Genomic DNA, 26,954 nt, shown 5'->3' with positions numbered 1-26,954 from the left:
TAAAATAGGAAACGTTCTCGCGTTCTTCCACACACACACACAGAAAAAAAGCTTGCAAATGGGGAGAAATTCAAGGATGAATCAGATGTATTTGTCCAAGTTCCAAATGACTTTGTGGTTCGCGCCAATAACCTCATGGTTCATGCCTCGTGACATTCCGAAATTCTCAACCATCAGCAGCAACTCCAATGCCGATGCGTTTCCATCGCCTTCCATCTCCCATTTCCCTCCTCCCCAGTCGCCATAGCTCGCCCTTCTATGTACCCTTGTAGGGCATTCCACAGACCAATCTTCCTCTCACTCTCTCTCTCTGTGTGCTTTGAAGAATTAACAATGGCAGATGATGATAATTCAGCAAAGTCCTTTCCTCCAACGCTTCCTCTTTCTTTCCTCGCCTCTCTCTGTTTTACGACCAACAAAGCCCAACCATGTCCGTCTTCCTTTCCTCTTTCCGATTCCACTCCATTCTCCTCCTCCTTGGAGTTGCAACCCTACCCATCTCCGATTCTCTTCCACAACTCCAACCCATTTCCATCCCGAGTAGCAGAGCCAGATTTAACGATAGTTGCGGCCAGTTTCAGCAACTTCCATTCCCCTTCCACTTGAACATCTCTCTGGGCACAAACTTCGACCCCTTCCGTCTCTCCTGCTTCAATTCCACTTCCCTGTTCCTCACTATAGCTTCTAAGACCTACCTGGTCCTCGATTTTTTCTCTGACGGTCTTCTCATAGATCTTCCCACCGATTCCTCTTGTCGTCGCTACTCCGATTTGAACTCCTTTGATTTCCAGGGAAATGCGTTCTACGGCTTATCGGTTGATAATGTGATTGGTTTATACGATTGTGACGATTCCTCGGTGTGCAGAGCTGATTGTGAAAAAATTTCGTTGCCAGGGTGTGACCAGGACGGCAAAGTTAACAGCACCACCAGTAGTCCTTCGTCTTGCTGCTACCCACTCTCTGATCACAGCGTCTGGGAAATCGGGGATGGATTCTCTGTGTTTTCAGAGTTTGGTTGCAGGGGTTTTTCCAGTTGGGCTGTTTCTCGTGGGGTGAATTTGGGGAAGCGTGGGATCAAATTGGAATGGGCTATCCCTATGAATTCTTCTGAGCAACTCTGCTCAAGCAACGCATTCCCTGTCAATGCTACGACGGTTGGAGGTGGAATTAGATGTATGTGCCAAAACGGGTTCGCCGGAGATGGATTTGCAGCGGGAGTTGGATGCCTAAACTGTAAGTTACTATGGTCGCCCCCAGTATAATGTTGTGTCTTCTTTGATTCCATAATGAATTCAAAAGATAACGAAAAACCAATATCATGGAGCATCTATCTGTTCTAAGAACTCAAGCTGAACCAGCTAGCACCAGCAACATTATACCTAGAGTTTGAATTTATAAAATTCATTCCAGAATATGAATTCTGGTTGTATCTGATGCAGCGTAAAAGTTGCTCCACCATGACCAAGAAGGTCATTGTTTTAAGACTCTAGAAACAGCCTTTCCGTGAACCCTGGGTATAATGTAAATTTTTTTTTTTTTTTTTTTTTTTTTTTTGGTACAAGGAAGTTTTTTTTATATATAGGGGAGGGATATTACATATACCATTCACGAAGAGGTGTCGTTCATTACTCATTACCAACTGACCAAACCTGTAAATGGTCTTTGTAATTCACTACAATTCACTGTAATACACTGCTAAGATTGTAACACCTGACATTTTATTATCCAACGATCACAATTAAAACCCTATCAAAAGCTATCTCTGGACAATAAAATGCCAGGTTTCACAATCCTAGCAGTGTATTACAGGGAATTGTAAGAAAGTGGATTATAGAGGATGTGAATCCGGGTACATGCTAGTTAGGTTGTTCATAGAAGCTTCCCGTTTTGTTTATCATGGTCTATGAATAGTACAGTTATCCGTTTATTATTATTGAATGCAATCATTTACCATCTACATTCTATCATATATGTTCCTTTCACAAGCTGAAAATTGAATGGCAAAAATAGGCATCTCAGAGATGTTGGTGATAGATTCACTGGAGTTTCTCATCCAAATAATTAAGATGTTTCATGGAGTAGGCATTGTAGGTATCTTTTCCAGCAGCTTATGGTGTTCGGTGTCCTTATTTCTTGAAGATGGAAGATAGGTGAAAATAGTCACAATTCGGTGAAGGGACCGAATGATGTTAGTCCTTAGATTAATCACATAATCCACTCATTTGGGTGAAGTTACATATTGTTGGTGCAAATTTTGCCCTGATCGCACCAAGCTTGATTTGAACTAGTTGAATCCTTCCTGCATGCAAACAATTTGAAGAGGACCGTTAGAAACGGAGCTAATCAGCTGGATCGGCGTTCCGTCTCCGACAATCAAGTCAGTAGTTGGCAAGAAGTAGGGTTTTCAAAGCTTCTGAGGAGCTTTAATGGAAAACAGGCGAGAAGAGTGAACTTTTGTGAATATTTGAATGACTTACCTTTCATGAGCATCTTGGCCCTATTTATAGGCTTTTTACATTGTCCTTTATCACTGACGACCGTCGGATGGAAAGTATAGATCGGATGGCTATGATTAAGCTTTTGTTTAGCCTTCAAGTGAACCCGTAAATTTATTCGTCTCATCAGTTGAATCTGGTTGAACCAGTATGAACGGAGTCAGGGTAATTTATTCACAACACGAGCCCCCAAGCCTGCTGATCAAGTTGAACTTGTATGAAACTCTGGTCAGGAGGTTTGAATCTTTCTCCGAAATGGCTTTGAATCACTCTGTATTTTGTATTGGTTGTGAGAATTCTTCAGTACTTGAGCTCATCTCCAGTTTTGAGGGATTATTTGGACGCTAAGTTCATCCTCGGAAAGTCGGGATCATCCTCGGAAGGCATGATCCTTGATCAGCTTCGGAAAGCGTGATCAGGCCTCAGAAGGTTGGCTTACTAAAAGCCTGACTTACGGAAAGTTGGGATCGTCCTCGGAAGCCATGATCATTGATCAGTTTCGGAAAGCATGATCAAGCCTTAGAAGGCTTAATCTTTGATCAGCTTCGGAAAGCGTGATCAGGCCTCGGATGCTGGATTGATGAAGAACCCCTTTTGCGCGGCTGAAGAAGAATCTTTAAGTGATAACAGTTGATAGAAATAAGTCTTCAAGAATAATAGGATCCTCTGCTCTTGCTATTGATCATATCTTTTGAGATGAATTACATTCCATGGTCGCCTTAAATAGCTTCCATGCAAATCTTTGGTGGTCCTCCGCTATATAAAAAATGGTTGATCAGAAGCCTTCATAGCTGAGAAAAACCTTTTATGTGGCTAAGAGAAGCCTTTAGAGAACGGCTGACGAGAAAAAATGTGTGCAGAGGAAGAGAATCTTGGGGGTGAAAGGAATACAAAGGGGGCAGCTAAGTCAGTCCAGCCCTCTGGACATAATGTGTCACCTTTGCCTTCCCCAGATCATCTTCCACTTGCTGCACATTTGATCACCTCAGACTGACTCAAGCCGTCAACGTGGAGAATCCATCTACCGGAAATCAAACCGGGATTTCCTCCATCCACGGGTGGCGATACATTCTCAGCTTAGTCATCTCTTTAATTCTTTACAAGATATTTGGTATTCCTCTGTCCATCTGAATTCATTCTAAGCATTCAAGTTCTTCAATGCTTTAAAGAAAGTTGCACAATGATCAATGCTTTAATGTTCAACCTGTTAAAATTGAGCAGAGTGAAAGATCCAAATGATAATATGAAGTTTGCAATAAAGTGCAAGATCAAATAATAAAATGATAATATGACGTTTGTAACAAAGTACAATATCAAATAATAAAATGATAATATGAAGTTTGCAATAATTGCAACTCCTCAAGAAAAATTTAATTTATGTAGTTCTGGATTGATGAATTCCCTTGTCCAAGAATTTTCTAACTTTTTTTTTTTTGAAACCACTGCATTCTATGCCATAACCATGGTAGTAGAAAACCAGGGCCCTTGGTGAAGCTGAAGTAAGTAACCATCTGCAAGTAAAGAGCTGCACTCATCTGGAATTTTTGATATATTCCTTTTGATATTCCACATTCATCTTTAGGTTGTATGTGGCGAACACTCTTGATCAACTATCAAATGTAGAAAGAATCTTTGTAAATCGAAGATTTCAAATATTGTTAGAAAAAAAAATGATGACCAGGAATTTGTAAATCAAATATTGTTTGAAAAATAAATGATGGCCAGGAATCTCTAATATACTTATCTTTTTTATTGCAATAGATTTCTTGCTCCATGATCTCTTTCTGTACTCGAATTCTTCAAGAATCTTTGAAATGCTTCTTTGAGGAGTAGTTGTTTGAGTACAAGAGCTATCGGAAAGTAAGATTCCCATGGAGTTTGCATTTTCTTCACATTCTTAGAGGAGAGTGATTCCCTGCTCTCCATTTTGAAAGTAAGAATATTGGGGATGTAGCATCGATTGTTGCTGCTGCGTCTCAAGCTCCCATCATCCGTGGCTGTTACGCTTGATGCTTTCGTTTGCAATTTCAGAGATCTAAGAAATTAACCTCAGATCGAGATACTAGCTGGCAATCTCCTTTGATTGCTTTTATCTGGAATTAAATTATATTCGAAAGCTTTGGTGAAGTCATGCATTCTCATTTCTCAATCATCCAAGGGATGGCCTTCCTCTCTAACCTCAGCAGCTGTTGCTGTTGCTGCTACTTCTGCTTCTTCTTCTCATTAACATTTATTTCATTCCTCGCCTGCTCATAGTCTGCAGCTTCCTTGCTCACCTCATAGCCCAAGCTGAAACTTCTTCATTCCCTCTTTTGTTCTTCTGAGACAGCAATTGCTTCTTGATGCCTTGACTCTCAAGAGTTGTGGACTTCAAATTGGTTTGTGTGTTTAACGGGCATCAGCTTTTGATCTCACCAGTAGACATCCTGAGCCATTTTGATGCATCCACAACAGCATAATAGTGGTGCAAGAAACGAACTCAAATTTCGTTTCAAAGTAGATCTTCCAATTACATTCTCCTCTAGATGCCAAGCTTTCTTGAATGACATCTGAGACAGCCTATTGCATTTAATGAAATGTCAGGGACTTTCTCAGGCTCAGAAGATGAGTGTGCCTTTGGAAGAACGTATGTGAAGAGAAGCTTCCTTTGCTGCTCACAGAGTTGCGTCCTCTAGTGGAAGCAACTTACACAAAGGCAGAGCCTCCTCAAAATCACCAGACGCTGTTAATTGCACTATATGCAGTAAGGTTTCTTGAGTTTTCTTCCCTGTCAACTGTAAAGCACCTACCCCTTTTAGAATTTCTTCCTTTGGATCAAACCAATAACATTACCTTTGGATTCAAATCCTCGCTGCTGCTGCTGACTTCAGCTATTTTTCTATGTACAGGCTTATGAGCTTATGACAAGAAAGTGAAAGTTCGACCTCGAAGTTTCAAAATTGGGTCAAGAAGGACGACCAGTCGCATTTTTCAGTGAGAAGCTTACAAATGCAAAGAAAAAAAGGTACTCGACTGAGATTTGCCAATTAAACAGATGTTGACCCAGTTCGAGAAGAAATACAGGTTCAAAAATAATTCGATGAATACAACTTGTAGAAAACCGTGAAAAGTGATACTTAGATCTGAGAAAATAGTGATGGAGATCTGAGAGAATAGCCATAGAGATCTAAGATCTGAGAGAATAAAGACACTTAGATCTGGGAGAACGGAGATCAGCACATGGAAAAACAAAAAAGATTGATGACGAGCTAAAGGTCTGAAGAATCAAATCAACATATTGAATAGATCAAAGGCCGGGAGAATAACATATCATCAGATGAGTGTTTCCTCGTTCATATCGATCCACAATTCCTCTCTTCGAAGTGGAGGAGAATCTCATCTCACAATCTCTAAATTCAGAATTTGTCTTTTACCAGTTGATAAAGAAGGAAGAGCTTGAGTCATTGCCAACACTTGTCCCTTTTTTGTCTAACTTGGTCACAAATGTCAGGCTCACAATTTGCTCTCACTTGCTTGTCTCATTTTTCAGTTGCTTAGAATTGACTCCAATGGAAAGAAACGATAAAATCACAAATCAGATAAATGGGGAAATGGTTGAACTAAATTGAAACATGACTGAACCTAGAAATCTCGTAAATTTGTTGCAGATGAAGAAGCTCGCTGAAAATTCTATAATAAACTGTTAATGCACTCTGATCTGTAAATGGAGAGTTGCAATTCGATCTTCAAGAAGAGGTACTGGTGAGGGAAGATTTAAGAAATTTACAGAGAACAACTAGTATTCAAGGTATTGAGGATTACATATGGCTTCGCCTCTAATCTTAAATCCATAAACTAATCCTAAGAGATCTAGAGAATCGAAAAAGAAGTGAAAGAAAAAACAAGCGAATCTGATCCAGAGCTGCAATCAAACCAGATGAGATGGAGATCTGTAACCAAACAACATAATTACTCTTCCACCTCGATCAAGATACAGATCAAAATAACAGGGATTTACTGCTGGCAGGAGACGCACAAAGATGTTGATCAAAGATCTAGAGATCTCGAGATAGATCGAAGCAATAACTAAGATAAAGAAGAACGCTCCTTGTTCGACTGAAAAATCAGATCTAGCTTGGAGTACACGAAACTTCGTCAAGAAAAGCGCGTAAAGCATCTGGATGCTTCTCCAAAACCTGACAAAACTAAAAGATTTTTATTAGAAAACAACAAATTCAAAGATCTAACGAAGACTTAGAGACTTTGGGAAGCTACTTCCAACGAGGAACAATGTCTCTTCTCTTCTTTTTCTTTAGCAAATCACTGTAAGAAATTGTAGATTTCAACAAAACTTCACAGTAATCGTTCAAGAATCCAAAAAAACGAAACAGATCTTAGAAAAACTTGATCGCTGAGCAAAAGATCTCCGAAAAAAGATTGCATAAAAGTGATCGGTGAATCATCATGCTCTTCCGGTAACTGAGCTATAGCTTCTTGCTAAGGTTCCCACAGACGGCGCCAAATGTTGGTGCAAATTTTGCCCCAATCGCACCAAGCTTGATTTGAACTAGTTGAATCCTTCCTGCCTGCAAACAATTTGAAGAGAACCGTAAGAAACGGAGCCGATCAGCTGGATTGGCGTTCCGTCTCCGACGATCAAGTCAGTAGTTGGCAAGAAGTAGGGTTTTCAGAGCTCTCTGAGAGCTTCTGAGGAGCTTTAATGGAAAACATGCGAGAAGAGTGAACTTTTGTGAATATTCGAATGACTTACCTCTCATGAGCATCTTGGCCCTATTTATTGGCTTTTTACATTGTCCTTTATCACTGACAACCGTCGTATGGAAAGTATAGATTGGATGGCTATGATTAAGCCTTTGTTTAACCTTTGGGCGGACCTGTAAATTCATTCGTCTCATCAGTTGAATCTGGTTGAACCGGTATGAACCAAAGTCAGGGTAATTTATTCACAACACGAGCCCCCTCGTGTTGTGAATAAAATATCCCCTTTCGGTTTATACTGGTCCAACTAGGTAAAACCGAAATCATAAAGATCAACTATAGGTTCACCCGAAAACAGCATAAAGAGAAAATCATATCCATTCAATCTGAATCGAGAATCCGACGGTGGTTAGCAACGGAAGAGTCAAGTGAGATAGCTATAAATAGAAGTCAGGCGTGCTCAGGTAAGTAGGATATTCAAATTCTCAAAATCTCTCGTTTTTCCGTTAAAATTCTGCAGAAGCTCTCATTGAGCTCAAAAGATCATCTCAAACCTATCACTGACTAGACCATCGGACAGAACGCCGATCCCACCGATCGGCACCGTTTCTAACAATCTATTCATTTTACCGGAAGAAGGTAAGATCAAGCCAGATCAATCCAGATCTGATAGTTCAGTGCAAGATTATGGTTTACAGAACCCAACGAAATTCGCACCAACATTTGGCGCTGTCTATGGGAACCTGAGCAAGAAGCTATAGCTCAGTTACTGGAAGAGCATGATGATTCACCGATCACTCTTATGCAATCTTTTTTCGGAGATCTTTTGCTCAGCGATCAAGTTTTTCTTCTAAGATCTGTTTCGTTTTCTGGATTCTTGAACGGTTACTGTGAAGTTTTGTTGAAATCTACAATTTCTTGCGGTGATTCGTTTAAGAAAAAGAAGAGAAGAGACATCGTTCCTCGTCGGAAGTGGTTTCCCGAAGTCTCTAAGTCTTCGTTAGATCTTTGAATTTGTTGTTTTCTAATAAAAATCTTTTAGTTTTGTCAGGTTTTGGAGAAGCATCCAGATGCTTTACGCGCTTTTTTCGACGAAGTTTCGTGTACTCCAAGCTAGATCTGATTTTTCAGTCGAACAAGGAGCGTTCTTCTTTATATTAGTTATTGCTTCGATCTATCTTGAGATCTCTAGATCTTTGATCAGTAGCTTTGTGCTTCTCCTGCCAGCAGTAAATCCCTATTATTCTGATCGGTATCTTGATCGAGGTGGAAGAGTAATTATGTTGTTTGGTTACAGATCTCCATCTCATCTGGTTTGATTGCAGCTCTGGATCAGATTCGCTTGTTTTTTCTTTCACTTCTTTTTCGATTCTCTAGATCTCTTAGGATTAGTTTATGGATTTAAGATTAGAGGCGAAGCCATATGTAATCCTCAATACCTTGAATACTAGTTGTTCTCTGTAAATTTCTTAAAATCTTCCCTCACCAGTACCTCTTCTTGAAGATCGAATTGCAACTCTCCATTTACAGATCAGAGTGCATTAACAGTTTATTATAGAATTTTCAGCGAGCTTCTTCATCTGCAACAAATTTACGAGATTTCTAGGTTCAGTCATGTTTCAATTTAGTTCAACCATTTCCCCATTTATCTGATTTGTGATTTTATCGTTTCTTTCCATTGGAGTCAATTCTAAGCAACTGAAAAATGAGAATTCAAGTGAGAGCAAATTGTGAGCCTGATATTTGTGACCAAGTTAGAAAATGGGACAAGTGTTGGCAATGACTCAAGCTCTTCCTTCTCTATCAACTGGTAAAAGACAAATTCTGAATTTAGAGATCGTGAGATGAGATTCTCCTCCACTTCGAAGAGAAGAATCGTGGATCGATATGAATGAGGAAATACTTATCTGATGATATGTTATTCTCCTAGCCTTTGATCTATTCAATCTGTTGATTTGATTCTTCAGACCTTTAGCTCGTCATCAATCTTTCTTGTTTTTCCACGTGCTGATCTCCGTTCTCCCGGATCTAAGTGTCTTTATTCTCTCAAATCTTAGATCTCTATGGCTGTTCTCTCAGATCTCCATTACTATTTTCTCAGATCTAAGTATCACTTTTCACTGTTTTCTACAAGTTGTATTCATCAAATTATTTTTGAACCTGTTATTCTTCTTGAATTGGGTCAACATCTGTTTAATTGGCAAATCTCAACATAGAAAATAGCTGAAGTCAGCAGCAGCAGCGAGGATTTGAATCCAGAGGCAATGCTGTTGGTTTGATCCAAAGGAAGAAATTCTTAAAGGGGCAGGTGCTTTACAGTTGACAGGGAAGAAAACTCAAGAAACCTTACTGCATATAGTGCAATTAACAGCGTCTGGTGATTTTGAGGAGGCTCTGGCTTTGTGTAAGTTGCTTCCACCAGAGGACGCAACTCTGGACGCAGCAAAGGAAGCTTCTCTTCACATACGTTCTTCCAAAGGCACACTGATCTTCTGAGCCTGAGAAAGTCCCTGACATTTCATCAAATGCATTAGGCTATCTCTGATGTCATTCAAGAAAGCTTGGCATCTAGAGGAGAATGTAATTGGAAGATCTACTTTGAAACGAAATTTGAGTTTGTTTCTTGCACCACTATTATGCTGTTGTGGATGCATCAAAATGGCTCAGGATGTCTACTGGTGAGATCAAAAGCTGATGCTCGTTAAACACACAAACCAATTTGAAGTCCACAACTCTTGAGAGTAAAGGCATCAAGAAGCAATTGCTGTCTCAGAAGAACAAAAGAGGGAATGAAGAAGTTTCAGCTTGGGCTATGAGGTGAGCAAGGAAGCTGCAAACTATGAGCAGGCGAGAAATGAATTAAATGTTAATGAGAAGAAGAAGCAGAAGTAGCAGCAGCAACAGCTGTTGGGGTTAGAGAGGAAGGCCATCGTTTGGATGATTGAGAAATGAGAATGCATGACTTCACCAAAGCTTTCAGAATTTAATTTAATTCTGATAAAAGCAATCAAAGGAGATTGCCAGCTAGTATCTCAATTTGAGGTTAATTTCTTAGATCTCTAAAACGAAAGCATCAAGCGTAACAACCACGGATGATGGGAGCTTGAGAAGCAGTAGCAGAAGCAATCAATGCTACATCCCCAATATTCTTACTTTCAAAATGGAGAGCAGGGAATCACTCTCCTCTAGGAATGTGAAGAAAATGCAAACTCTATGGGAATCTTACTTTCCAATAGCTCTTGTACTCAAACATCAACTCCTCAATGAAGCATTTCAAAGATTCTTGAAGAATTTGAGTACAGAAAGAGATCATGGGGCAAGAAATCCATTGCAATAAAAAAGATAAGTATATTAGAGATTCCTGGTCATCATTTGTTTTTCTAACAATATTTGAAATCTTCGATTTACAAAGATTCTTTCTACATTTGATAATTGATCAGGAGTGTTTGCCACATACAACCTAGAGATGAATGTGGAATATCAAAAGGAATATATGAAAAATTCCAGATGAGTGCAGCTCTTTACTTGCAGATGGTTACTTACTTTAGCGTCACCAAGGGTCCTGGTTTTCTACTACCATGGTTATGGCATAGAATGCACTGGTTTAAAAAAAAAAAAAAAGTTAGAAAATTCTTGGACAAGGGAATTCATCAGTCCAGAACTACATAAATTAAATTTTTCTTGAGGAGTTGCAAACTTCATATTATCATTTTATTATTTGATCTTGTACTTTGTTACAAACGTCATATTATCATTTTATTATTTGATCTTGCACTTTATTGCAAACTTCATATTATCATTTAATCTTTCACTCTGCTCAATTTTAACAGATTGAACATTAAAGCATTGATCATTGTGCAACTTTCTTTAAAGCATTGAAGAACTTGAATGCTTAGAATGAATTCAGATGGACAGAATACCAAATATCTTGTAAAGAATTAAAGAGATGACTAACCTGAGAATGTATCGCCACCCGTGGATGGAGGAAATCCCGGTAGATGGATTCTCCACGTTGACTGCTTGAGTCAGTCTGAGGTGATCAAATGTGCAGCAGGTGGAAGATGAACTAGGGAAGGCAAAGGTGAGACATTTTGTCCAGAGGGCTAGACTGACTCAGCTGCCCCCTCTGTATTCCTTTCACCCCCAAGATTCTCTTCCTCTGCACACCTTTTTTCTCGTCAGCCGTTCTCTAAAGGCTTCTCTCAGCCACAAAAAAGGTTTTTCTCATCTATGAAGGCTTCTGATCAGCCATTTTCTATATAGCGGAGGACCACCAAAGATTTACATGGAAGCTGTTTAAGGCGACCATGGAATGTAATCCATCTCAAAAGATATTTTCAATAGCAAAAGCAGAGGTTCCTATTATTCTTGAAGACTTATTTCTATCAACTGTTATCACTTAAAGATTCTTCTTCAACCGCGCAAAAGGGGTTCTTCATCAATCCAGCCTTACGAGGCCTGATCACGCTTTCCGAAGCTGATCAAAGATTAAGCCTTCCGAGGCCTAATCACGCTTTTAGAAGCTGATCAAAGATTAAGCCTTCCGAGGCCTGATCATGCTTTCCGAAGCTGATCAAGGATCATGCCTTCCGAGGACGATCCCGACTTTCCGTAAGTCAGACTTTTAGTAAGCTAGCCTTCTGAGGCCTGGTCACGCTTTCCGAAGCTAATCAAGGATCATGCCTTCCGAGGACGATCTTGACTTTCCGTAAGTCGGGCTTTCGGTAAACCAGCCTTCCGAGGCCTGATCATGCTTTCCGAAGCTGGTCAAAGGGTCATACCTTCCGAGGATGATCAAACTTTCTGTAAGTCAGGCTTTCAGTAAGCCCAGCCTTCCGAGGCCTGATCATGCTTTCCGAAGCTGATCAAAGGGTCGTACCTTCCAAGGATGATCAGACTTTTCATAAGTCAAGCTTTCAGTAAGCCCAGCCTTTCGAGGCTTGATCATGCTTTCCGAAGCTGATCAAAGGATCATGCCTTCCGAGGATGATCCAGACTTTCCGTAAGTCAGGCTTTCAGTAAGCCAAGCCTTCCGAGGCTGATCATACTTTTCAAAGCTGATCAAGGATTTCTTTCAAGTCAAGCGGCATAAAGGTTTCTGATCAACCACTAAGGCTCTGGTCAGCTACTTCCTAAAAAGGAAGTTTGATCAGTCATTAAAATTATGGTCATATGTTTTCTCAAAAGGCTTCTGATCAGCTATTAAGGCTTTCGTCAACCGTTTTCTCTAAAGGCATTTGATTAGCTATTAAGGCTTTCGTTAGCTGTTTTCTCAAAAGGCTTCATCAGCCACTCTTTCCTAAGAATACTTCATCAACAACTTTTGCATAAAATTTCTAATCAGCTGCTTAGCAAAGAAAAGGTTATGCAATTATACAATTTCTTCAAGGTCAATATCAACAGCAAGCATGTGAACGGAAGATGATTGGATCAAAAGTTGTATCTTAGGGGAAAAAAGAAGCAGCTGATCAAAGATACAGCAACTGATGAGAGATACAACAAGTGGTCAGAGGTGTGGTATGTGGTCAGATGTGTAGTAGGTCAGAGATTGCTGCCCCCTCTGTATTCCTTTCACCCCCAAGATTCTTTTCCTTCGCACATTTTTTCTTTCTAAAATGATTTGGGGGCTGAATATTTTCCAAACGTAAGAGAAGATCAAGATTAGATAAAAAGGCAATTTTCTACACATGTCAAGTGTCAAAGGGCCCAAATTCAGCCGTGTACTTGGTGAAAAATTCAAAGATGAACTTAAGCTTAATTCCAAAGAAAAAAGAGCGGTTCTGATTGAATCCAGTATCCATTGATTGATCTCTCCAGCTGAGTTGAATTGGATGATTCCCGATGAACTCCCAGTCTCCCAAGATCAAATGATGAGCTCTACGAAGCTATAGATTGATCTCAGGATCTCTAATGAACTCGTTTGATCGAAGGATGAGCTCGGAAGTTACTGATGAGCTCCAAGGTTGACAGATGAGCTCAGAATTCTGATGAGCTCTACGAAGCCTTAGATTGATCTCAGAATTTCTGATGAACTCTTTCAACTGAAGGATGAACTTAGCGCCCAAATAATCCTTCATAACTGGAGATGAGCTCAAGCACTGAAGAATTCTCACAACCTATGTCAAGCCAAGAAATGAATCGAAGATAACAAAAAACAATCAAGTTGGTTGATCAGAAGAAAAGCTGAAACCTCATGATCAGAGTTTCAATTTGATTTCAACCTAATCAGCAGTCTTGGGGGCTCGTGTTGTAAATAAAACATCCCCTTCCGGTTTATACTGGTCCAACCAGGTTAAACCGAAATCATAAAGATCAACTATAGGTTCACCCGAAAACAGCATAAAGAGCAGATCATATCCATTCAATCTGAATCGAGAATCCGATGGTGGTTAGAAACGGAAGAGTCAAGTGAGATAGCTATAAATAGAAGTGAGGCATGTGCAGGTAAGTAGGATATTCAAATTCTCAAAATCTCTCACTTTCTTCCCGCTTTTTCCATTAAAGTTCTGCAGAAGCTCTCATTGAGCTCAAAAGATCATCTCAAACCTATCACTGACTAGACTGTCGGAGACGGAACGCCGATCCCACCGATCGGCACCGTTTCTAACAATCTATTCATTTTACAGGAAGAAGGTAAGATCAAGCCAGATCAATCCAGATCTGATAGTTCGATGCAAGATTATGGTTTACAGAACCAGACAAAATTCACACCAACACATATGTAAACAATTCCTTTTCACATTGCCAAGGAACTCTAAAATTGCATCATATATTATTGGGGTCTAACCCCCTACCCAAAGGATGAGAAGGAAGAATCTAAAGTGTTAACATGATTCTATCACATGCTAGCAAATCCTTATTGCCTCCTACCTGTCTGTATTTGTTCTGGCCTCACAGTTTCTTTTTTCTTTTTCGTTCCACACTTGTAAAACTGGTTCTCTTACCAGATAAAGAAAGTTGGCTCATATTGTTTGTTTTCAACAGCCTGCATGAAGGGTGATCAACAAGTATATGGGGAGGACTGTTACGCCAAAAGACATAGCAAAAAGAAAGCAATAATCCTATCTGGTAACCATGAAGAAAACCAACCTGTTTTCCATTAGTTTCTGCAAAACTACAATTGTCCAGTGCCTCTTAGGTTTTCTTTGGTTGTAGCTGTTGCTTTTTTTGACTGCTTTTTCCATCTCTCATGAGCAGGTTGCCTAGCTTTGGCATTCATTATTGCCTCATCAGTTTCACTTTATGCTTTAGTCAAGCGGAGAATCAGGTCCAGTGCATTGGATCCTGATTCGGCTGGTACTCTGGGCACAATCTCATTCAGTAAGGTCTGTAGGAATATGAGGTTGTTCACAAACAGGGAATTAGAGGAAGCCACAAAAGGATTTGAAGACAGCCAGCAACTTGTAGATGGCATGAATGGAACAATTCATGCTGGGGTTCTTGGTGATGGATCACATGTGGCTGTCCAGAAGATGCAGTGTGAAAACGAGCAGGACCTCATGTTAGTTTTGTCTCGGGTAGAGATCTTGTCTACAGTTACACACAGAAATGTGGCTCGTCTCCTAGGATGCTGTATCGACTCCTACACAGCACTGGTTGTCTACGAGATCTCCGCAAATGGTAACCTGGAGGAACACCTGCATCAAAATGGAGGGCAAAATTTTTCTTTAGGCTGGTACAGGCGTTTGAAAATTGCTGCAGAAGTCGCTAGTGCCCTTGCATACATGCAGTGTGAGATATCTCCTCCCATTGACCACTGTTGTCTCAAATCCAGTTGTATATTTTTCGACCGGGACTATACGGTCAAAGTGGCTGGGTTTGGGCTGCAGAACTCCAGCATAAGAGATGGGTCCTGCTTAGGCCACAATTTAGAAGGTTTGCATTTCTATAGAGGTGATGTGCATGACCTGGGAGTGGTTCTGCTGGAAATAATTACAGGATCAAAGCATGTAGACCTTCCAACAATGGCTCTCACAAAGATAAGGAATGGAAAGCTAGAGGAAATCATCGACCCACAACTCTATTATCATGAGCAACCATCATTTTGTCGAGAACAGATCGAGAGAGTTGCAGATTTAGCGACACGGTGCTTGTTGTTTGGTGGGGATGGTAAGTTGGTTATGATGGATGTTGCTAGTGAGTTGGTACACATTACAAAAGAGAATTTAGATGATAACAACAATCACAGAGGACCTAGACTGGAGGAAACATTCTCCAATTCCAGTCTTCTGCAGATGATCTCAATGTCTCCAGATTCTGTTTATATGCCATGACCATCAGTTGACATTGGTCCAGAGTGTGATCACCCAGCAAATTGTGAGTATATTTATGCGTTGAAACAAAATACTGCAACGAAAGCATATTCCCAGATTCACAAAATTGCTTCCCTGATGCATGGTTATTTATTCACATAAATCATGGCTTGGCGAAAACATTTTGTGACTCTGTTCCTCCTTCAAATGATACCCAGGATGTCTCAATGAATCTTTAACGTAGTGTGCCTCTCCACTGTCTGCAGGTTGGATGAGAGAATCGGTTCAGAGCAAAGAGCCAAGAAGCCAATGCCCACAATATAGGAAGTCATTCTATTATCAACTAATGCAAGCTCCACTAGTCATGGTATACCTTGTAATTGTATCCCACTTCCACTTGACCTACATAAGCTGCTGTTGCAGTAGACAAAAGTGCAACCAAGGTTAATCAATGTTCACATTTAGAAACGATGCATCCTTGTCACTTTGAGTAAACATGGAGGCAACACCATCACGTCTCACTCAGGTGACGATGAGATCCCTTGACAGAACTGGATGAATGCCCATGGATGCTAGGGCACCGGCACCGGCACTGATCAGAGGGTATTATAGTTTTTAAAACCACAAAAATGAAATCATGACACCCTGTGAAAACCGACCTTCGAGTGGGACACTAGGGTGAGGATTCAACGAAAATGCCAGGGACTATAGAGCTCAGATTCATCCATCTCCACTAGTCTTTGGGAGAGGTATACATGAGGGGAAAAACCATGAGGCTCTAGCCCTGAAATATCTCTATTGTGATAATAATAGAAATACAGATCTTTAAACTGAACTAAGAGTCTCACAAAATATTGGATAACAATAATGGTCACTTTTCTCTTCTGTTTGTGAATTTTGTTCATCCAAAAAGAAAAAATAATTCAACTAACGAAATGGATTCAAATAGCACAACATCACCAGAATATTAACGTGCCAAATACTCGATCTTGAACTTATTTCCTTCGTTTCTTGATAAAGAGAATATTGTCAGGCCTCTCACGTTGATTGAAAAAAAAAATTATCCAGGTCTTAATACCGACTTCACAGGCTCTCTAGTGAAATGTTTAACGCCAATAAATTCTGAAGCATTGAAAAGTTCAGGAAGTTTAAAACACAAGTGTTCTTAGGTTAATCGTATGCACACACTGCATTCTTTGCATTGACTTAGGTAGCCTCACTAGTTGATTGCAATTCTCAACATCTAATACCTCAAGCTTATCCAATACTCCAACACCATCAGGCAAGGTCACATTGTTTAAATGATTTAATTCAGCTCAGCCAAAGATTTAAATCACCAATGATTGATGAACACCGGTAACTATATAGACTTTTGAGCCAACTCAACATTCCGAAGGAGTCATCTATATTTTTCAAGGATCTGCAGCCTTCCAATGTTAATTGCTTAAAGTAAGGAAACCATGAAAAGTCTGGTGACTTTGAAAGATTTGTTAACTATTCAAGTTGAGAGTTTTCAAGTTTTGGAACTGCTTCAAACATGCAAAGAAAATACAATATACATTATGATACTGTCTATAAGAATTAACAATAAAATCAGAAAGGAAAATCTCAAATATTACAAATACATTATTTTTATCACGAAGCTCAGCATTCCAAGCTTGTTTAATGTTGCTGCCTGAAAGATCAAGATAAACTAATATCTCGTGACAAAAATTGGTTGGTAAAATATCCCCAAGGCAATTCTTCCATCTGAGCCATCATAAAACAAATGGTAGGCACAAAAGCTTTCCTTTGAAGTTTGTGGAACTAATGTCAAGAAATCTTAGATTGGACATTGCTTTCAAGTGTTTACCATCTCGATCACTAGATAGTTCAGAAGGTTAGTTCCCTACAAAAGAAACCAAAGTGAATTGAGCATAGATACCAAACAAACCAAAATTTGAAGGAAAAAAAAAAAGCAGAGTAAATGTGGAACCCATATATTGGGAATGATGATCCATGTCATCAAGAATAAGAATAACATTTGCTTCTTTTCCCCTGTCAATACTCGGTATATCACCGTGAACATTTTTTTGGAAATACAATGGATAAGCTTCTCTTGTAAAGCAACTAAACCCATTAGGTTTAGATGCTTTTCTAATGCTTGCGAGAAAGCAATTCTGATGAAAGCTTTCAATGATGTAAGTATGACCAGCCTTAGCAATAGTAGTTTTACCAATACCACCTATGCACATATCCCAATAAATGAACGTCTTTGGAATCGACATTTAGTAAAGATATTATATCTTTTACAAGTGATTTTACTCCAATGGGGTATTTAACATTACTCAAGAGACTGCTACAAGTTCTCTCAACAACAAGCTCAATAACTTTGACTCATCACTGCAACCATCCAGTATACATGAAGAGTAGTTCTCAAGTGGATGAAAAACAGTTATTAATTATGAATAAAACAGATAAGTTATTATGAACAGATATTTGGGACATGCATCCCTCAACAAAACTATTCAAAGTGGCAAACTCATACATGTAAAATTATTCGAAATGAGAAATCACTCATTTCCATTTTTGGAAAGATATATTTGTATATCCTTTTCTCAGACCTGATGACATGATGTGAGAAGTGTGCTAACAACAAAACCTCAAAGCCCTGATCATGAAAGACAGCAAATAGTTTTAGAGAGCTTGCTGGATGAAAGCAGAGCAGATTAGACTCAGTTTCACTTCCATACTCTGAATCATATCCAAGAGAGACTTACACTACTAGATCAACATATTTAAACAAATAAATCATTCAGCTAGAACCCAACATATAAATTATGGTTGGGCATTAAAATCAGAAGGAAAATTACCCCCCAAAAAAACGAAACTACACACACACAGAGCAGAACGTTAGAAAGTTAAATACAGATCGCCTTAATAAAGGATTTAAAAAACTGTGCGAACTGAGATTTACCTCTTTTGGACCTCACTGAGAACCCATCATTTCAATTTCCCCACCTCTGTCAAAGAATCCCCCAACCTTGCACTACAGGGAGCCCATATTTCCCCGCATGCATACGAATCGCTTTACGGAAGCTTCCGATCTGATGTCGAACATCATAAGGATCAACATCGAAGAATATTGGGCGAACAAGCTGACTGTTGGATCTTGACAAGTTCCATCAGGCACCACTTGGTATCAGCATACCCTTTGGAGAAGAGAGGAATAGAGATTTTGGAATGTTGGATTGCGTTGAGAACTGTTGTTCCAATCTCTTCTCCTTCCCACAGCTTGTAGCTATTCATAAAGACATCTCTCTTCAGGGAACAGTGAAGGATTTGCTAGCGTCTTCACCCCTGAAGCTTATTGATTTGCTCTATCTTTATCTTCAGGGGTGAAGACACTCGCAAATCCTTCACTGGCCACGTTTACCAGAAGCCATCTCAATGATCTCAAATCGGCTCTTGCTTGGATGGAGTCTTCCGCCAGAAATACTGAATCTTTTAACCCTAATGCTAATGCTTGGATGGAGTCTTCCCCTCTGGATTTATATTTGCGGCTGCGGCTGCTGCCACCTATAGACGGTAGAGATTTTGCCACGTGTTTAAAAAACAATCCGATGCGATAAAAAGACTGGAGTTTAATTGTAAATATGATTTTCTATTTTTATATTTAAGGGTTTCAAAAGTTTACAAATTTACAAAATGAGTCTCTCACTCTATAACTCATACCAGAGTTTCTCACTCTATTTGACTCTGATACCAGAGTTGGAGCCCTCGTGTTGTTCCGATCGATAGAATGGAACAACCCAAATATTTTGGTTAGGCACTCGTCCGGAAGATGAGCAACTGTAAACGGTCCATTGCGTTCTTTTTCTCTTTCAATATCTTTAATTTGGTGCTTAGTCGATTGGGTACAAGGAATTAGAGTCAAGGTTTAGTGTTTTAAGATCAAACACCCTGAGGCGGAGATCACAGACAGGATCGACGAATGGCTTAAGAGCATCAATGCCAAGGCCTCATGAAACGCACAAATATATAAGTAGAAAATTCATCCAAACGAGAGAAAAAGGAGAAAATTGTTTCAAACAACTGCAACAAATTTATAAGAGTTCCAACCATAAGTTTAGAGAAGGTTTTTCTTTTTTTCGTTTTTTTTTCCTTGGGTAAGCGGTTTTAAGAAGATTGATCAAACCAAGAGAACGGGAAGTCGAGAATCTAGGAGATTTACAAGGGATTCGAATCACATGTCCATTTGCAGGTGGCCATGGTGGAGAATGATGGCCGGAGGAGGACATAAAAACTTAGGTACTTCATTTTGTAAATTTCAAAATTTTTTATTTTTAGATGTAAAAATAAAATTTCATATTTACAGTCCCCGACAAGCCAACAACCAATTAATTTTGAATACGGCCAAATACCGCGGCGCAGGCGCAAGCGCCGCAATAAAAAAATTCCCCATCATCATCGTATGTTTGGCGTTGTAACTTAGGAGGCCTTGGTATCTCTTCATCTTGTATTTTTTTATTTTTTTTTGGGTAAACCTCTTCATCTTCTATTCTTGTACATACTTCTCCATACATGTCTTCATCTGATTCCAATTCTGACTCCAATTCTCTGGCCAATTCAGTAGATCTGGTTCCCCATCTAACCAACTGAAGAATTCTGCTACATTGGGTTTTTGCTGCCCAGGTTTCTGAATATATAAGAGCTTCCAAAATTTTAATCTCAAACTGGGCTGGTAAGGATCGGATCCACGAATACAATAGCATCTTTTTCATGCAAAGGAATTTCAAAACAAATGACTCCTGGACTCTGTTGTAATTTTTGACCATTGAACAAGTTAGGTTTGAAGTCAAAAACAATGTACAGAATCAATTCCTTATGACTCATCCCAGCATTAGCTGTCAAGGAATAACTAAATTCATCAAGCCTCCCCATTAAAAGTGAACCTGCAAATCAGAAGAGATCAATCAAAAGAAGCCACTATCATAAACATTATCATCGTCAAAGTTAGTACTCAAGTAATTTCTGAATAAATAGTTGCAATATAATTGTTGGAGTGAAATCCAAACAAGAAAATGAAAACCAACATAGCCCAAATATCTTCCTTGCATGAAGTGTTAAGTAAGGTTTACAGTATCATTATCGAGTATCATTATCGTATCGATTAGGTAATTTTAAAAGACATATTATCCCATGTCGAGTATTATATTACTCTGGCTAATTTAGCATAGTTCAATAAAGAAACATATCTAGATGTATCATATTGTTTGGGTCAAATATGGATGTATCAGCTAATATTCAATGGTATCATGGGATACTTAAACTATTGTGTTAATCGATAGCAATCTATTGGATCCAAAATTTCAATGAATTTTGGTCTCTCAATACCTGGACTTTGTTGAAGACTATTGCATTTGTTAATATATAATCTCCTCAAAATTTTCAGCCTTGACATAACTAGAAGCCTCACTTAGAGCTCTGCAACGGAAAGCATTTAATTCCTCAAGTTTTCTACTAACACAACACCATCAGGCAATTTAATAATTTTTGGAACATTTCTCAATTTGAGCTCGACCAAAACTTTAGATTGCCAATGGTAGCAAGCATCTCCATTAATGAGTTGCAGGAGGCTTTGAGCTGAATCAATTCTCCCATGAATTTACCTAACATCTACAAGTCTCTGCAATATCCAAGGTCTAATTTTTAAAAAGGGAATAGTTATGGATATCACAAATACTAAGATTTGTAACCCTCAAAGCTCAAATTCTGGAACTATTGTCAAAAAATAGAAAAATATCAGTACAATACACAGAGCTTCACAATCGACCGATGAAAAACGAAAAGGCCAAATGCTATAAACCCAATGTTCTCCTCAGGATTGGAAATCCAAGTTTGTTTAATCATGCTAAATGATAGATTTAGATCAATCAGTCTCATATGACGAAAATTGCTTGGTAGATAATCCCAAAAACGGGTATTCCATCTGAAGTCTGAACCATCTTAGTGCATTATCTTTCAATTTTCAACTTTAATTATTTCAAATGGCATCATAGAAACAAGATGTTCCATCTGGTAGACAAACCAGATTCAATGTGCATCCTTAAAAACACATACAAATAGTATCCAACTTCTACATGAGTAGTGTGATAACCTCTCTTAAAATAGAACAAGATTGATGCATGCTTTTCACAGAATGTGAATATCATTCTGGTGGTTGTAACTTGTAAGTGTTTTGCATACTCGTAATTTTCAGAGGAAGAACCTTTTGAACTACCAAACGGACGTAAACAATTAGGAAGCCGCAAAGGACCGATCAAAGATATCCGGTGCTTCAAGTGAAAAATCTTCGACTTTAGGCCTCGGCCAACAAAGAAGCCATGGCCATGGATGTTGCTCCTTTGTCTGTTACCTACAATAGTGAGAACATTTCCATCAGACTCATCCTAAATGAACCCAAAACGAAGTATGAAAATTTTTATGTTACAAATAAATGCTTACTGTTGCGTCGGCCACCTCATCTTTTTCCGCCACCCTTTGAGGAACATCATTGCATTTCTCCAACCTGCACACATGAAGGAAGAGTGATTTCACTTTCACTTCATTCCACCACTCTTTTGGGAACCATGCTGCACTGAACCATGACAGAAGAGGACTTAGAGAGTGATTCCACTACTCTCGTTATTCTCGGAATCAACACAGGCTCCCTTGCAGTTAATAGTATCCTCAAACATTACCTCTGCATCTTCTAATTGTCAAGGAACAGAACTAAGTCGTGACCAACATCATGACCCTGAGAAAAGATAATCCAGCACTCCATTACCACTGACATCATTCACATTAATGTACCAGTGAAAGAAATCTAAGACAATAATCCCAATAAATTGAACATCTTTGGAACCGATATTTAGTAAAAAAATTATATCTTTTACTTGAGATTCTACTCCAATGGTGTATTTAACATTACTCAAGAGACTGCTGCTTGTTTCTCTTCAAATTCTCTCAACAACAAGCTCTCATCACTGCAATCATTCAGTATACAGAGAATTGGTTCTCAATTGGATGGAAAACAGTTATTAATTATGAATAAAACAGATAAGTTAATATGAACAGAAATTTGGGACATGCATCGCTCAACAAAACTATTCTAAGTGGCAAACTCATACATGTAAAATTAATTGAAATGAGAAATCACTCATTTCCTTTTTGGAAAAATATATTTGGTATACATGTAAAACTCATACATGATGTGAGTAGCGTGCAAGTGGTAGCTAAAAAAGATCCGATTACAAGAACACTACTCAGAAGAAATTAAAAAGTGTTCTTTATACTATTTATTCATTGAAATCATATGCCCCTCATCATACTTCTTTACTTTTTGTATAGTAGAATTGCCTTCTGCAGGTACAACCTGTGACTGTTTCTATAAGTTGTAGTTTCACTGACCGAACAATTCCACCCCCCCCCCCAAGGAAAAAATAGAGTTTAACTCTACTCTCCACTTGCGATATTGAGGGAATCAATTCTAGCTGTCCATGGGATATGGGTTCCACAGCATATGGATGGTTCCTATTCCATGTTCGACTGGATCAATCCCCCACGCTTCCCTCTTAGCTCATCTCTATTCTCTCCACCTCCAAAAGAATTTTTTTTAAACAGAAAAGGGTGGGGAGGGGGGGGGGGGGGGAGGGAATTGGGTGACAAGCAATCAATAAGGTAGTTTTCATCTTCTGAACTTGCACCAAATTCTATTGGGACTTTTATGAGGTAGGCTTAATAGGATTTTATCAGTATGTTGTTGTACATTGGCAGGTCAGGTTTTGTTTTTCTTATATATAGGTTCAAAAATAAAACAAAATACAAATAGGGTTAGGCAGGCTGTCTTTGGTATGATTTGTATTTGTGCATATACCTTATTTTTTAAAAGTCATTTGTGACAATAAATTATGTTATACAAACTAAATCCATTTGCTTACTATTTGTACAATTACAAATAAGTTCAGTGATTCTTTTCGTAGAGTATATTATCTAAATATAAATCTTCCACTCCATTCAAGTTCCAAGATTCACTACATTTCATTGTTTCATTAGGACTCTTCAATCACAATCAACAGGGAAAACATAGACCCTCTCTTTAATGTGCTGCCTTAGGTTGTATTTAACATAAAGCTAGAACTTCAAAAGGCCAATAAGGAAATTGAAAATTGAAAATTGAAAATGAGGGAAAAATACAAAAAAAACAAAAACTCCGCTCATCACGATAGACAGCAACCGCTAAAACAAATAGTTCTAAAGAGCTTGCTGGATGAGAGCAGAGCAGATCAGACTCAGTTCCACTTCCATACTCTGAATCATATCAAAGAGAGACTTACACTGCTACGTCAACAGCTAGAACCCCACATATAAATTATCCTAGGGCCTTAAAATCAGAAGGAATATTAGCCCTAAAAATACAAAATAGACACTCAGAGAGCAGAACGTTAGAAAATAAATACAGATCGCCTTAATAAAGGTTTTAAAAAAAGGATACGAAACTGAGACTTACCCATTTTGGACTTCACCGAGAACCCATCCCTGATCCCTTCAATTTCCCTATCTCTGTCAAAGAATCCCTCCAAGCTTGCACTACAGGTAGCCCATATTTCCCCACATGCATGCGAATCGCTTTAGTGAAGCTTCCGATCTGATGTCGAACATCATAAGGATCAACATCGAAGAATATTGGGAGAAGAAGCTGTTGGACCTTGACAATTTCCATCAGGCATCACTTGCTATCGGCATACCCTTTGGAGAAGATAGGGATAGAGATCTTGGAATGTTGGATTGCGTTGAGAAGTTTTGTTTCAATATCTTCTCCTTCCCACAGCTTGTGGTAATCTATAAAGACACCTATCTTCAGGGCACAGCGAAGGATTTGCTAGTGTCTTCACCCCTGAAGCTTATTGATTTGCTCTATCTTCAGGGGTGAAGACACTCGCAAATCCTTCACTGGCCACCTTTACCAGAAGCCATCTCAATGATCTCAAATTGGATGGAGTCTCACGCAAACAACACTGAACGTATGTTAACCCTAAAAGGCGTTGTTGAGGGGTTTTTATTTGCAGCGGCTGGCTGCCTCCAGCGCACGTGATTACGCTACGTGCAAAGTAAGTGATCCAACGGTGTTAAATAAACTAGAGGATACGTATGTAATATAACTATTTTTTTAACATTTAAGTATTTAATAATTTACAAATTTTACAAAGAAATCTCTCGCTAATCGCCTAAGGGCCTGTATGGTTACATGAGTCTGGAGATTTCAAATCTATAGATTTCAAATTTATGAAGTTATAATTCATAAAATTAGATGTTTGGTTGTAGAATGAGATCTATGGATTCATCCTAAAAAATTATTTGATCGACGTGATTTTTGTGAATGTGCAAATGTATAGCTTTTTTGAAATCTCTGGATTTCACCGCTTACCCAAAAATCTATAGATTCACGTTTTTAGTTTAAAAAGGTGAATCTCTAGATTTCATGAATCTAGAGATTTTTACAACCAAACGGGTATAATTCTCAGATTCATGAATCCAAAGATTTGAAATCTCTGGATTCATGTAACCAAACAGGCCCTAAATAAATGTTTTTACATGAAGAGAACATGGCCGGCGGTGACTCGCTTAATCAACAAAAAAAAGGGTTGATAAGTGTTGCGTCTAGAACTTCTTCGAGAGTCGGATATTGAGATGACCACCTTAAGAGCTCTCCAACCAAGTTGGAATAACTGAGATGCCTGCACACACAAAGAAAGCAAGAACGGTCCGGCCTAGTTTTGGCCGGGGAACCGCCTCCGACGCTCAAATCAGCCTAGGTAACAATAATGGTTCTTGAGAGTGAGAGAGTTCTCAAGAACGTAATGAGTAAGTACTCAGATGAAAGTTCTCGTTACCTTTCTCCATGTTGGAGGTAGGTTTATATAGAAGTTACCTGGAGGCGGCGATTCCTTAGATTCCGGATCGATAGTTGAGGAGTGAGTGGAGTAGTGGAATAACGGCTCCTTCTTTGTCGCACCTGATATCGCCGTTATGATGACTCACCTCCCCAATTCTCGGAATAGATATGCTGAGTGTTTATGAGTAACTAACTCTTCTTGACTTAGTCAAGAGAGTCTTCTGAGAAATGCTAGAGTTGGATATTTTTCCCAAGTGTGGCACTTCTCCAACGAAGAAACGAGCCTGCCCAAGAGGGAGGTATCTCTCCCGAATGAGGCCCTCGGGACCTTCTTCAAGGATGAGATGCACCCGCCCATGGGGGTGCCTTTCTCTCCCGAGATGGGGACTCGGGACTCTAGCTCCCCACAACAGAGCCCCCCATTCCGTGCGATCGGTTTCTCGAGTGTATGGAATGCTTTTCTCATACCTCTTTGAAGGTTTTTTCTTTTGAAGAAATTCCAATGCGTCGTCTTGAATGATAGCCATCATTTCTCTAAAGTCTTGTCGAGTCGAGAAGCCCCCAGCCTGGTTCTCCGAGAGATGCCATTGCCTTTATTAAGGGTGACTACCCGAGTGAGGTCCCAAGTGTGACGCCTTAGAAATTCCATCTCATGAGAGTCTCACTTGGATTTTCATAAGAGGTGGGGAAAACTCCCGAGTGGCTACCCGAGCGAGGTCCTGAGTGTAACGCCATTGAATAATTCCATCTCATGAGAGTCTCACTTGGACTTTCATAAGAGGTGGGGAAAACTCTCGAGTGGCTACCCGAGCGAGGTCCCGAGTGTAACGCCATTGAATAATTCCATCTCATGAGAGTCTCACTTGGACTTTCATAAGAGATGGGGAAAACTCCCGAGTGGCTACCCGAGCGAGGTCCCGAGTGTAACGCCATTGAATAATTCCATCTCATGAGAGTCTCACTTGGACTTTCATAAGAGGTGGGGAAAACTCCCGAGTGGCTACCCGAGCGAGGTCCCGAGTGTAACGCCATTGAATAATTCCATCTCATGAGAGTCTCACTTGGACTTTCATAAGAGGTGGGGAAAACTCCCGAGTGGCTACCCGAGCGAGGTTCCGAGTGTAACGCCATTGAATAATTCCATCTCATGAGAGTCTCACTTGGAATTTCATGAGAGGTGGGGAAAACTCCCGAGTGGCTACCCGAGCAAGGTCCCGAGTGTAACGCCATTGAATAATTCCATCTCATGAGTCTCACTTGGACTTTCATGAGAGGTGGGGAAAACTCCCGTGTGGCTACCCGAGCGAGGTCCCGAGTGTAACGCCATTGAATAATTCCATCTCATGAGAGTCTCACTTGGACTTTCATAAGAGGTGGGGAAAACTCCCGAGTGGCTACCCGAGCAAGGTCCCGAGTGTAACGCCATTGAATAATTCCATCTCATGAGAGTCTCACTTGGACTTTCATGAGAGGTGGGGAAAACTCCCGTGTGGCTACCCGAGCGAGGTCCCGAGTGTAACGCCATTGAACTCTCTTGGGTTCTTCGTTGATTTGAAGAGCGCTCCTGGGTTCTTAAGCTTGTTAAGAACTCTC

At 39.6% G+C, this 26,954-nt stretch overlaps 1 protein-coding gene and 1 long non-coding RNA gene across 2 annotated transcripts; one reads left to right on the top strand and one right to left on the bottom strand.

Moving 5' to 3' along the window:
* Positions 1-54: 54 nt before the first annotated feature.
* On the top strand, positions 55-16,157 carry LOC149003898 (Protein kinase superfamily protein). Its single transcript, XM_089168532.1, has 4 exons — positions 55-1,233; positions 14,178-14,261; positions 14,391-15,509; positions 15,712-16,157. The coding sequence occupies exons 1-3, from the start codon at positions 429-431 to the stop codon at positions 15,464-15,466; spliced, it is 1,965 nt and encodes a 654-aa protein (XP_089024658.1). The 5' UTR covers positions 55-428; the 3' UTR covers positions 15,467-15,509; positions 15,712-16,157.
* Positions 16,158-20,910: 4,753 nt separating this feature from the next.
* LOC149003897 (uncharacterized) lies at positions 20,911-24,417 on the bottom strand. Its single transcript, XR_016169939.1, has 3 exons — positions 23,976-24,417; positions 21,932-22,452; positions 20,911-21,842 (listed from the first exon to the last, which is right to left on the bottom strand). It is a non-coding gene; the product is annotated as an uncharacterized LOC149003897 (long non-coding RNA).
* Between the last annotated feature and the right edge of the window lie 2,537 nt (positions 24,418-26,954).

Source organism: Hakea prostrata, chromosome 9 (genome assembly GCF_041222555.1).
Source record: "Hakea prostrata isolate BN-2017 chromosome 9, UWA_Hpros_2, whole genome shotgun sequence".
Lineage (NCBI taxonomy): Eukaryota > Viridiplantae > Streptophyta > Magnoliopsida > Proteales > Proteaceae > Hakea > Hakea prostrata.
This window is presented reverse-complemented; position numbering and strand designations above follow the sequence as displayed.

What these genes read in the sequence shown, in the direction of transcription:
- LOC149003898 (XM_089168532.1), top strand. Translation starts at nt 429, where the DNA reads ATGTCCGTCTTCCTTTCCTCTTTCCGATTCCACTCCATTCTCCTCCTC. An exon ending in GGGAGTTGGATGCCTAAACT is followed by an intron (nt 1,234 to 14,177) that starts GTAAGTTACTAT and finishes TGTTTTCAACAG; the next exon opens with CCTGCATGAAGGGTGATCAA. An exon ending in GAAAGCAATAATCCTATCTG is followed by an intron (nt 14,262 to 14,390) that starts GTAACCATGAAG and finishes TCTCATGAGCAG; the next exon opens with GTTGCCTAGCTTTGGCATTC.